Raw genomic sequence first — 13,134 nt, 5'->3', positions numbered from 1 at the left:
ATTTTGGTTTGTTTTTGAATACGTTAAGTGAGAGGGGGTAGGATTGAGGGCCGCTAACTCAGACCATCTTTGGTAGTAATGTTAGGGAATGGATTTCAGGGGCCTCTACCGCAAATTTCGAAAAGAAATTTGAAAAATGCAATTAAGCAATTTTTGATGACGTTTGGAAGAGCTGTCCCCAGAAGAGACATTTTGGATTTTAGAGCGATCATTTTTAGGCTATGTTTGATTAAATTTAAAATAGAAAGAGTGAATAAGAGACTGAATTGGATCTTTAAGATCGATGGTTCAACCAGCAAAATTTTCCGAAATTGAAGTCCTAAAAACGCAGTTTGAAGCCTTCTTTAGTCTTGTCAAAAAGGTCAAGGCATCCTTTTGGATCTTCGTTTTGGAGCTACACTTAAAATTTGTTACCCGGGGCAAAGGCCCTGTCCTCCTACTTGATATGTAACCGGGCAGTTCATTCGTGATTTTAATTAGAAAAAACTGCTGTAAAATTAAAAATTTTAGTTTGTTGATTATATATGTTTGACTCTCAGGGGAGTAGCAATTTTCCATTGTCTCTCCAGTCTCCACGCATCCACGACTGCTGAACACAGAATTTGTAGTTTGAAATACTTGCGAGAGTATCCTATCAGCATAGTTTTTTTTTTCCTTTTACATAGAATATGTATGTCTTCATTGTTAAGGGACAATAAAAGCTTGGAAGGCTGGGGAAGGCTGGGGATGAGTATTAGTGGCCTTTAGAAGGCACGCTTTTATGCTTCGGGTGGGGGGTGGGGGAATAGATTTCCGTTATTGCCCCTCCGCTGCTGTATCCATGCCTGATTACCAGTTCTGTCACAAATTATGCAACCAAATGAAGCATGTGAGTCTAACATTCCATTTTTCTCAATATGCTAAGCTGTTGGAAAATTGGCAAACACTTTGATAATTGAACATTTAAAATTCTGCATATTTATTCGACTTATTATGTCATCTTGTGAGAAATTCTTGAGGAATTTTGCTTGATTAAAAGAACTACATGATGCCGCCTGCGGCCGCCCCTTGCTTTGGCCGCCCTTGTGCGGTGCGCACTCTGCACACCTGCTAGGATCGGCCCTGTAAAAATCTTTGCATCTCTGCATGGTGCTCTTTTAAAGCATTTTAGTTATGCAATTATTTTGAGAGTAGGAGCGAGTGGTAATGAATATCAGGCCATTACTAGTTTCTATAAATGTACTTAAAAAAAAGGTATGTTTTTGGATGAATAGCAATACAAAAAAGGAATTCAGTCATGAAGGGGAAACTCGATTTTACAAATTGGGTAAATCAAGAAATATTATAATTTATCAAAAATGAAAATTAATAAAGAGTAATTAAGATGAAGAATTTAGTGCGGATATAACATGAGACATAACATTAGTGATTAATTGATTTCAGTCCTCAAAATCAAAAGATTATTCGAATTATGTTTACGCATTTGTTTTGTACTTATAATATTGCTTGTTTTTTTTTTTTTTTTTGCATCTCACATCTCAAATGTCAAATTTTATACGAATTATGCATTTGTAATGAAATTGGCTTATGTATGCTATAAAGTAACTGCTACCATGAAAATGAGTTAAAATATCATTTTTTTTTTCTTAATGTTTGCAAGACATATTTTTTTTATAAATAAAACATAAGTAATACCTAGCGTCCTTAAAATCTATTTTTAAAGTCTGATTTTTTTTTTTTCAAATCCTATATTTATTTATTAGTAACATGATCATGTCATAGCAAATATCTTGGGGGAAAATACAACCAATCGAACTCTAACTTATCCAGTGCACCTGATCGCCTTTTTGCAATACGTAATAAATAATATCATTTTAATAACACTGAAACTATTGGGAAAAGCTTGAAATTAAATTATTTGAGAAATCATTTTTTATGTATGGATATACATTTAAAATTACTATTATTTTTTGTGACCATTATAAGGAATAAATGAATTGATTTGATTAATCAATAAAACTTTTGCAAGAAAACTCAAAGATTTCAGTTTAAAAGAAGAACAAATAAATTTCTTGACCATGTCCAATTTCCCCTTGCCTCCTTTTTTCATTTAAGAATTTCTTATTTTTTTTAAGTAAAATTGAAATTACAAGTTTTTTGTTAGCATAAGAAAACAAGAGAGTTTTTCGTAATGATATTTTTTCCTCCACATTCTTAAATCAGGATCTAATTTCTGAAAATTCATTTCAGAAATTCTCGCTGTCCAAAGTGTTATATTTTTAAAGTATATATATAGCAAAAACGAACATTTTAAACGTTTATATTCATTTTCATGGCATTGTTGTCTTAAAGTTTCGAGAACTTTTTGAGTGTCAGATTTTTTTTTTTTTTTTTGAAAACTGGCGTGACCGACCTAGACAGAGCCGTCATAAAAACTACCAATCATATTAAAAACAGAGGGACGATGAAAAAAAAAAGTTCAAGGACAGGCTTGATCTTAGTAGTTTTTACCTTTTAAAATAATAGTTTTCAATTGATAACACAAGACCTTTCAACTTATCTGAGTACGTTGTTTTTTTTAACCATATGTATTTTCGAACATTTTGCAATATCATTTGTCATTTCGCAGCACATAGATCATAATGCCATTAATTATGATTCATAGATTGTAATTCTATAATTTAAGATTATACATGAAGGAAAATATTTTCGCAATAAAAAGAAAATGAAAACTGAAACGAGTAACCTTCTGTTGAAAAGATCCTTGACTTAATATATCCAATTTTGCTGCCGCTTCAAAATTACTTGTTCACTAATGCAAAAATCTGATCCAAATTACTCTTCGATTCATGTAAGTAACGGCAATTGGACCTCTGTAGTCTACCTGCATAAAATTTATGATAGTTGTCCTCCCTTGTCCAACAGAAATCCACTGCTATGAATCCCCCAGGACCCAAGCATCGCAGATCCTTATCGATATAAAGCATCTTAAAAGGCGTTATTTAAAGCCATAAAACAAGTGTGTGGTCTACATGTATGCTCCCTTTTTTCTGCTTACCAAAAGATAGTTAGTCAAAAGCTCTTGCACAGTATAAGAATGCTTCGAAAGACCCTCATAAAATGCTTTAATGGTTAGAATCTTTAGCTTTTATTCTGTGAAAAAAAAGTGCTGTTTATTTTTTAGGCTTTATACTATCCTGATATGTAAAAACTAACTGCAGATAGAAAACGAATAAGGTTACTTCGATATTTCTCACATTCCATTTCTAATATAGTCTTTCTTGACTCTTATTAATATTTGTAATACCAGTAGCGTACCTAGCATGGGTGACACTTGGAGCGGTAATTAGTGATGTGTCACCCCTCCCCCCCTCTCCCTCTAAACGCAAAAAAAAAAAGTTTTTAAATTCTATGTAAACATGAAAATATTACAATTTTCAGAAACAACTGTATTTGTGATTTGTGAAAAACAAAATTTTATGTGGGATAATATACATGAGGCAAATAAAAACTATGAATGATTTTTATGTAACTACCCAAGACGCATGTGTGCGTCGAGAGATCAAAAAAGTAAGGGTGTGTGTGAAATTGTTGGCCTCGTAATTACTTTGAACTTATTTTACACACATGGAAAGCTAATGGGTTTTCAGTTTTTTGTTATAAGAGGTCACTACTAGGTCTAAGTATTGACAATATGAACCTAATTCTGATTATAGTAGTACGTATTGATTCCATGGTGTGGGGTGGGAAATATTGGGGTACGGGCGGACCTATCCCCTGTAAAATTTTCAAATTAGAAGTCTTAAAATTGCATTTCAGCTTCATTTTTATCAAAAACTTGTAATTCCACTTTGGGTATCACCCCCCCCCCCCCCCGACAGTCAACCCCGAGGCGGACCCCCCCCCCCTTCGCGACGTCACAAGTAATAGCTTTGCGTTTTACTTATTAACAACATCGTTATACATTCCTTCTTCAAACTCAAACTTTGTTCCGCTCATAATGAATTGCGTTGTTTCATTGATGCAAAGTTTATCAATAATAAACTTCACGAGTCAACAGGATAGCGAGGGGTGGGGGGGCGCGGTATCGAGCTTCATCTGAGGGAAACACAGATGAAAAAACTTCCCAAAATGATATAAAGGCCGCATAAAATGTAATAATATTATGATTTTATGCAGGATTTCAAATATTAATATTTTTAAGGGAGTATTGTAGCTTTTTTTTTTTACATAAGGGCGACAACCCCCCACCGCCAGGGCAATGACGAACCTCCTCCAAATGCTACGCAGCGCTCCCCCTCCCGAGAACTTGACCCCCAAAATGAGATTTAAAAAATATCTTAAGTTAACTCCTAACAATTTCAATGCCGAAGGTTATGCCATGACCCCCTTCCTTTGTACACACATCTGGCTAAAAAGACAGTGAAAGAATTAAATCCAAATAAAAAAACTGGAATATGTTTTGAACACAAAGATCTTGAACTTGTAATGATTTTAATTGACAAAACTTAGTTTAAAATTGAAAAATGTTTTATCTCTAAAGTTTTTCGGCATCTTTATTGTGTTTAGTCCAGTAATTCCTCAAATGTGCCCAGGGGAGCCCTGCAGTCCTCCTAGGACCACATTGAAAATTAACTATTTTTCTCAATTAATTTAGACTTAATATTTGTTAAACTTTTTTTTACAGGATAAATAAGGGCTATTCAATGCAGATACACGACTTGTATTTATTTTTGACTGCCAGTTACAAGTCATAATTTTATTTTGGGAAGGGCGCTATGCGAATATCTTAGTTCCAAAAAGGGCGCCATGACTCCAAAATCTAGGAATCACCGTTCACTCTTGTCCTAAAAGTTATTTTGTGAAGTGACAAAAAATACGACATCTGACTTCTGTCATCGTGTTCATCCATCCACTAAATTATTGCTTTTATGCGGCTTATTTCGACATTACACTATTTTTAATGCGCAGATTTCAAAAATTAATATTATTTGTCTTCTTGCTTCTATTGCACTCATGGTCGTTACCAGAACAGGGAGTCATGCTATTCGCTCTTTTACAGCAACTTAAGTATAGTCAATAAATCAAACCATTCTCGTATTCTTGACTATAGATATGTGCTGTCACTTTCACCCTCACATCCCTTTTTTATTGGGGAAACACCATGGGTCCGCTTTTGTCCTCAGAATTGGAACTTGGAGCAAAAGATAAGCCACAAACGATGCCCTGGGAGCAGACCGTTTACGAAACGAGAGGGGACTAATTGCCTTTATTGGGGGCAATAAAAGGGAACGTTTATATAAATAAGAAGACCATTGCATTTGCATGTGAAAATATTCACATGCAAAATCACTTCTTTGTTCCACATAATTTATTTCCATTTTTCTAAAACATTGTTTCGAAAAATAAGAAAAGAACAGAAGGGCGCCTTTCGAGAGGGCGCACCGGGAAAAGTCCCGGTTAAGTCTATGGCCAGTCCGGGCCTGTTAAGAACCTGTACGATTCGTTACCAAGACGATTAGCATGTTGTATTCGGAATAATGGCGGCCATACCCCATACTGAATGTTACCCATTTTGTGTATGTTGTTCAATAAATTTTGCTTATATTCTTCTCATTTTCTAATCATTTACTCTTCCATATACACTTAACATACCTTCCAAATGTCATTGTATTCTAAGACTTCCTTCATGGTGCAACTTTTTTTTTGTCTTAGAGTGTATTTATTTATTTGTTGCCTCTGCATCTGTGTCTTCTCCACCTGACAATACTATAATTTCTGATGAATCAGTCATTTCTTTTCTCTTTTTTTTTCAAATTGTATCATAAATATTGGTTGTAAATATTCTTTTAAATTTTTTTCTTGATTTTTTAAACACCTTTTATGTGCATTTAAATTACTTTATAGTACGGTTTTCTTGAACTTTTTGTTTCAATCTGTATTTTATCCAATTTTGGACATCTTTTTCAGATTTTTCTAATAGTCTATTTTAGAAAAAAAGAAAAGTGTAAAGTAAGATAAGTGAACCTATTGTGGATATACAGCAGAAGCAGATAATGTCTTCAAAAAATATAGATACAGTAGAATACTTGAAAACTGCTGATCAAAATGTAACAAAATTCTCAATAAGTAAAGAATAAGTTGTATAGTTTAGAAAAGCCCAATTTCTGCCCTGGAAACTAACACAATTCTCAATAAACCACACAACTTGTCAGAAGTAAACAATAAGTTGTATGGTTTAGAAAAGTTACCATATAATACCAATATCTTCTTAATAATGCAATACTTCTGATCCCAAAGTGTGCGTTATATTGGCCTTTTACTGTAATAAGAATTTTTCCCTTGCTGGGTGCCCTCCCCTCCCTTAAAAAGACAAGGGGGTAATTTTTAGGGGGCCACCAAGCTGGGGAAAAGAGTTCTAGAACTTCTTGTTGTAGTATCCATACGAGGTGCACATTCCTTATACAGTGAAACACTGTTTATACGTTTTTGAAGGGACTGTACGAAAAAAGCGTACAAATGAAAAAACCTATAATATCTATAGGTTAATGTGTATTAGACTCTGCAGGGACCAATTTTTAAAACGTAGAATTGATAAAAACGTATAAAAGAGAAACGTTTAAACGGTGCTTCACTGTACTTACAAGTTGTTTTGAGGAAAGGGTTCCCTTTTAGCTCATTGAATGTGTTAATGTTTTTAAGTGTAATTTTATTTAATTAAAATGCAAAAAAAAATTATAAAACTTGAATGCATTTTATATGTTTTCTACAGATCCTCTGCATGGATGAAGCTACAGCAAGCATCGATTACCAAACCGACAGCTTGATCAGGCAAACAGTAAGAATGGCATTTAGACATTCCACAGTGTTAATCATTGCTCATCGTGTAGAAAGTGTCATGGACTGTGATAGAGTTCTAGTCATGAAAGAGGGAGAGATTTTGGAAATAGGCCAGCCTTCGGATCTGTTATCCAATCCTAAATCAGCTTTTTACTCTCTCGTCTATCGGACAAACAACTGAATGTGCTTAAAAAGCATTGTTATTTGTTAAATGTGTGCTCAATTGAACTTGGTTAATGTAAAGTAGCAAGAATGTCTATTGCTTACATTAGCCAATGTTCGTAAAATATATGAAGGTTTGTAGAGAATTTGGCAATTCAATGGAAAACACATAAAAAAAGTTATAAACTGCAACAACCCATTTACATACAAAATTGAATTTTGAAATGGAAGATATAATTTACACTGGACATGGACATGTTTACTGCAGCGGCAATTATGGCAAATGCCCAGGGTCATGCATTAGTATTTGAGAAAACTGATAAATCTTCTTATGCATTTATAACAGCAAGTTTACTTTTCTTTGACGACGTTTTTTGAAAATAGTCAATGGTTGACTTGAAAAAGGAGAAATTTGTGTTCTTGACACATTGCAGTGCTGTTTTACTAGATCATAGTACCTATATTATCTTATATCTGTCCAGATATTTGGAAGAAATTTAATTTTTTTTGATACAGTAGAGAATCAATTATGCAGGAAGTTCGGGACCATCACTATCTAAATTTTCCGGTTTTCTGGATAGCCAAAAAAAAAAAAAAAAAAAACGCTGTTTGCTGATTGTTTATACAACTTGAATCAGAACAATAAATAGTAATGCATGTGAAAATGAAAAGAAGACAGTTAAAGAAAATGATTTTAAATTTGGAAATATTAAAATGAAGAACCATTTAAATGCCAGAAAATTTAAAACATTCACAAGACTTGAAAAGAAAAAAAAATTACCCCAGTTTTTGGAAATGAAAACTTTAAAAAGAATGAAAACAAAATTTTTAAATTTTGTTTATGAGCAGAAAAGTTCGATTTTTTATGGTAGGGTATGAAAAAGAATTTGTTTTGTAAACACGATTTTAGGTTTTGTTTTCTTAATCACAATACTAGTTTATTTTACATTAAGTTAATAAGAATGAAAATTTGCTTTTTAAATTCTTGTAGCCTTATTACAGTCATTTAAAAAGTTAATAAAACAATCTCTACATTCCATGCACTCAACTATACAGAAAATTCGTAAATCTGAGTCTGCGTTTCTGCATTTTTCATATTATCACTTTTGCACCTATATGTTAGCCTTCATACAACTAAAAAAAATGCATTAGAATGCATCAGCAGTGCTGTAGTTGGGGAGAGGGACAAAGGAGATGCAGTACCTTGAAAGATGTTTTTCTTTAATTAAAAAAATAATGCAGATATAATGTAAATTTGTTTAAACCACCTTTTCTTTTGGTGAGTCTCCCCAAACAATTGTTACTAGCTACAGCATTATGAATCAGCAATCATTTCTTTTGTGTTCAGTTGGAATAAAATAGAGGAAAGGCCAGATTTTAGTGTCTTTTTCAGGTTTCGCTCAGGAGAAATTTTGAAAATTTTGCCATGCATGTGAGAACTCCAACTTTGTACCCTGTATTTCTCTAAATTTCTTAAATCATATGTGTGTATACACCGTATCCAAAAAAAAAAAAAAAAAACATTTTTCTGATGATTTGAAAAAAATAATCTCACCATCAAAAATGGGCAAAAATATGTATTTTGTTTTAAATAAGGGGAAAATTGAGGAGTTTTCTCAGTGTTCTGGATCTTGTGTTATAAATTCTGTACTATACTTTCATTTTTTTTTCTTATTGTCAAAATAATATTTAAACGAGGCCCCAATGAAATGTCTGCTCAAGGGTCCCATACTGCCATAATCAGGCCCTGAATTTACATATTTTCAAAATTTCAATTTTACTGAAGCATAAACAAAACATTCAACACTATTAAAAAGGGGGGAAAGGTTTCATTTAAGATTGTTGTTGTAGCATTTTGACTTTTACAAGTCTCTGCTTATTATTAAATTTTCAAATTTTCCCGGCGTGCCGTAGAAAGAGGCAAGGGGTGCCGCAACATTTCCGCAGTATGAATATATACATGTAATCTGGGTGGGGGAAAAAAAGGACATGTAGATGAGAAAGATCATCCGACACCCCATTTTTTGTGGCACAACAAAAATTTGCTGGATTTCGGCTTCGTTGTCCTCAAAAAGCCTAACTGATGATAAAGCGTTATCAAAAAACAGTTTTTAATTACCACATAAAGTGTGATGTGTCACCTGATCTTATTTTATATGATTACTGATCTTTTTTTTAGCAAGTTTCATTTCTTCGCAATTCACTATAGTTTAATGGTATAAAAGTTATTAAGTTCTTGGTTAAAAGTTCTTGAAGCTCAATTTATCTAGTTGACTATTTGAAAAAGAAAAATGTCTTTCCATTATTTATCCCATGATTTGATAGCCCAAAAAAATAGATTGTAGCCCACTAAAGTCATGGGTCATTTTTTTAGCACTCCGGTGCCTTTATAATGTACGACTGGAGTATCGGATTGAGGATATGATCCGGTGCTGCACATATGTGCGCAGGGGTTTCAAAAATAAAAAAAATAATTTAAAAAAATTAAAAAATAAAAAACTGGAAAATCACAAATTATCAGTTGTCCCGAATATGATGATCTTTCTCTTTTCCATGGAAGAAAACATGCACTTTTTAGAAATCTTTTTGAAGTTATCAAATGAGGCAGCGAGAAGCAAAAGGGATGTAAGTGGATAATTTCAAGTTTTGAGTAAAACGTGTTTAAAGTTGCGGTTCTAGGAAGGCTTTTATCGAAAATTTTTGTTATTATGGACCCATATTTCTGTTAAGATCAAGTCGCATTTCATTGTCAAAATTACTGAAAAACATAATATTCACTTAGATTTGTTCTCATTTTTTATAAGTCATTTGATGAATATACAAAAGCTGGAGCCAATTCAGTAACAAATATGAGCGATATTAGGTTGTGAACGTTAGGAAGGCCTTATTTAGTGCACTCACTAAACAATAGAGATGGATTAGGGAGCTGTGAGAACATTCTAATTCTTCAAAGGGTGCCGCAAGTAGGAAAAGTTTGAGAATCCCTGCACCAAATACCTCTTCTTATATTATTGCATTTATCTTTTCTAAATATCAGACATTTAAAGAGCATATCGTTGCCTCAGAGCAACAGTAAGATATCTGAGTTTTCTTTCTGGGATTTGATATCTTACTGTTGCTCTGTGGCGACAATATGATAATGTTGATATGCATTAGCCAATATTTTTATTTTACTGCTTTTCATAGGAAGCTTGAATAACCTTCCAATGTGGCTAAGGGAAATTGTTTTTCCTAAGTTAATAACTTTAAAAAGACATTAGCATTAATGATTTTCTGCATCATAGAGTACAGGCAAACATTTATTATTTTCATAGGATTGAGTGGCTCTATGGACTGTGCTGAAATAACAATGCAAAATAGAAGATATTTTTTTTTCTTTTTGAAAGTTAAGAAAAAGCATTAACGCTGTAAAAAAAAAAAGTGCTATGTCTGAATTGTGGAATTCCAGTTAGTTCTGTGAATGATTAAAAATACAGTCAGACCTCGATATAAGGTCACCCGCTTATAAGGTCACCCCGCATATAAGGTCACTTTTCTAAAGTCCCGGCTCACTGAATAGGAATTCTATGTCATGTATTTTCGGATATATGGTCAGGTCATAATACATTAATCGCTTTTAAGGTCACTTTTGTCAGATTTCTTTGAATGATTTCAGGGCCTAACAGATTCACTTCCAAGAATTCACTGTGATATTCGATCCTTAAAAAGTGAAAAGTCGTTTTTCCTATTAACGTAGCAGGTAGTGCACAGAATGCAGTAGCAAGTGAGCATTACAACAGTGATACTTAAATATGAAGCAGTAATGCGGGCACTCAGCATGTACATATTGCACTCTTTTACCCAATCATGAGAAGCTGAAGAAATTTTCAGAAAATAATTAGAAACAATTTTGTTTAAATAAAAAAAAATAAAAACACATTAGTCCTGTATTAATGACAATTTTAAGTAAGGTAAGTTGCACATCAGTTGTTTGCTTGGGGAAATTTGAATGCAGCTTTACTCTAAATAAAAGTTTTGAAAAATAATTTCAAAATTTTTTATTGATTCCAAAAATTTGAATTGGTTCAAATCAATTTAACTATAATAACCTAATTAACTGATGGTTTTGAAAGTATTAAATTTTGAAATGATTTAATGAATTATATTTTTATTTATCAATGAATATATATATATAAATCGGTTATAAGGTCAGTTTCGTGAAGTCCCGAGGGGACCTTATATCGAGGTCCGACTGTATGTATCTGAAACCCTATGATGATATATGCATAAATGATTGTGTCCACTCTTGATAACTCAAAGCCTTATAACTTGAATATTACTTGATCTCAAAGTTGGGCCCATAACTCTTGAGAAGGCTGTGGGAACTTTCCATAACTTGAATTACCAATGCCTCGAAGTTGGTCCCTTTGGGATTCCAGTTATCGAGAGTCGGCTGTAGTTAGTATTTGGTGAGTGTCCTGAATGAGAGCAGCAAGTTTGGATCGTTAAATGGTGTCCTGAATGAAATTGCTTGCTGTGCCCAGGTATTGATGAGTGATAATAAGCAGGGGGTTATAGCCCTCTAATGAAAAAATTATACTAATAATTTATATGATATTTTTACTAGGTGTAAGATCCTTCAACAACACATTTGAAAAATCATGTTATTTATTATTTTTTGTCTAATGTTAATTCAAATGTGAAGATATTTTTATTTAATAAATAAGTATTTTAAAAAATGTTTTAACTCTTATTTGTTGAAATATAAGTCATTTTTGAAACATCCTTACATAATGTTTGGAATTTTGTTTTGGAAAATCATAATGCTAAAATGAACTACCTAAAGCACTATGAATTTACTATATCTTGCTTCTACACTGTTACAATTTGTAACTATTTATGAGTTAAGTCCAGCAAACTAACAGATATTTATTGTTTTTTTTTTAATATGCCAAATTTAATACAATTATTCTGAGTTATTTATATTGCTTACTATCTGCAATAACTCATTAATTTAGAAACTAAGTTTTTAACACTAAAGAAATATTCTATAAAAACGTACTGAGTGAACTTAATAACCTTGAAAGGGATAGGGTTCTTACTGATTATATAAGGCATTTAAAATATTGCAATTTGTATACATCAACATACTTTTACCGTTTCTTCCAGAATAATTACACATCAAATTACTGTCTGACCTCGATTTAACAAATTTCACGATTTAGCGAATTTCACGAATTTTTCTTTTTCCCTGACTAAAATGAAGGCAAAAACCCCTATTTACCGAATAATAAACCCCAAAATAACGAATTACTCAAAAACATTTTTTTGTTAATTTGATTCAGTAAATATTGGATTGTTTTCCAAATGTTACATCCAAATTGTCCGAAGCATAAAAACACTTTTCTTAGAATCTGCAACTTTTAACGGGCAAGGGAGAATATTGATTCTGATGCAGAAAGCAATAATGAAACTCCCATTAAAACTGTTACTTTTTCAAATGCTTTACATGGCTTGGAAACTAAAAACATATCTCATGCAGCAGGCTGCAAATGACACAGTATTTTTTTTCTCTCCTTAAAGTTGAAAGTGAACTAGTTCGAGTCAAGTATCAAAGAAAATGTCAAATATCTGTTACTCAGTAGTTTAAAATTTCAAATTAAGTAGTGTGTAATTAGTCGTGAAATGCTGAATAAAAAGTGTACACTTTCTAATTATGGATATTGTTGCGCAGTTGCTTATTAGGGGTTAAAGATAAGATATAAGTGCAGTTTTTTTATTTTTTTTTCACTCCCGATATTACGAATGACCCCAATTTAACATATAAAAGTTTCGGTCCCTATTAATTCGTTATATCAGGGTTCAACTGTGTTATCTCTTCCTTTTATTATTATTTTATAGATCCACATCACACAATAATTTAATAAAATATGCCTAGTAATAAAAGTTATAAGAACTTCTTACAAAATTATTTTAGGGCTTTTGCAAAATGAGTTTTCACTAAAATGGACTACATCTTTAATATGTAGATTAAAATATGTCAATTAATCTTAATTACAGCAACTAGTTTCTTTTGTATAAAACAAAACTTGAATAAATCTCACTTTTTTCCAATTTTTTTTCGTTAATTTTAATTATTTTAAAATACAGAATAAAACTCTGCATTGTATGTGT

General features: G+C 32.4%; 1 protein-coding gene across 1 annotated transcript in view; it reads left to right on the top strand.

Moving 5' to 3' along the window:
• The window catches only part of LOC129230375 (ATP-binding cassette sub-family C member 10-like), a 93,546-nt gene extending 85,446 nt beyond the window's left edge, over window positions 1-8,100 (top strand). The window contains exon 18 of the mRNA XM_054864773.1: window positions 6,752-8,100. Coding sequence (XP_054720748.1) covers window positions 6,752-7,000 — 249 coding nt within the window. The 3' untranslated portion in view covers window positions 7,001-8,100. The remainder of the gene's footprint in view (window positions 1-6,751) is intronic.
• Window positions 8,101-13,134: the final 5,034 nt, after the last annotated feature.

Source organism: Uloborus diversus, chromosome 9 (genome assembly GCF_026930045.1).
Source record: "Uloborus diversus isolate 005 chromosome 9, Udiv.v.3.1, whole genome shotgun sequence".
NCBI classification, from domain to species: domain Eukaryota; kingdom Metazoa; phylum Arthropoda; class Arachnida; order Araneae; family Uloboridae; genus Uloborus; species Uloborus diversus.
The sequence above is the reverse complement of the archived record's forward strand: the minus strand, read 5'-3'. Positions and strand labels throughout refer to the sequence as shown.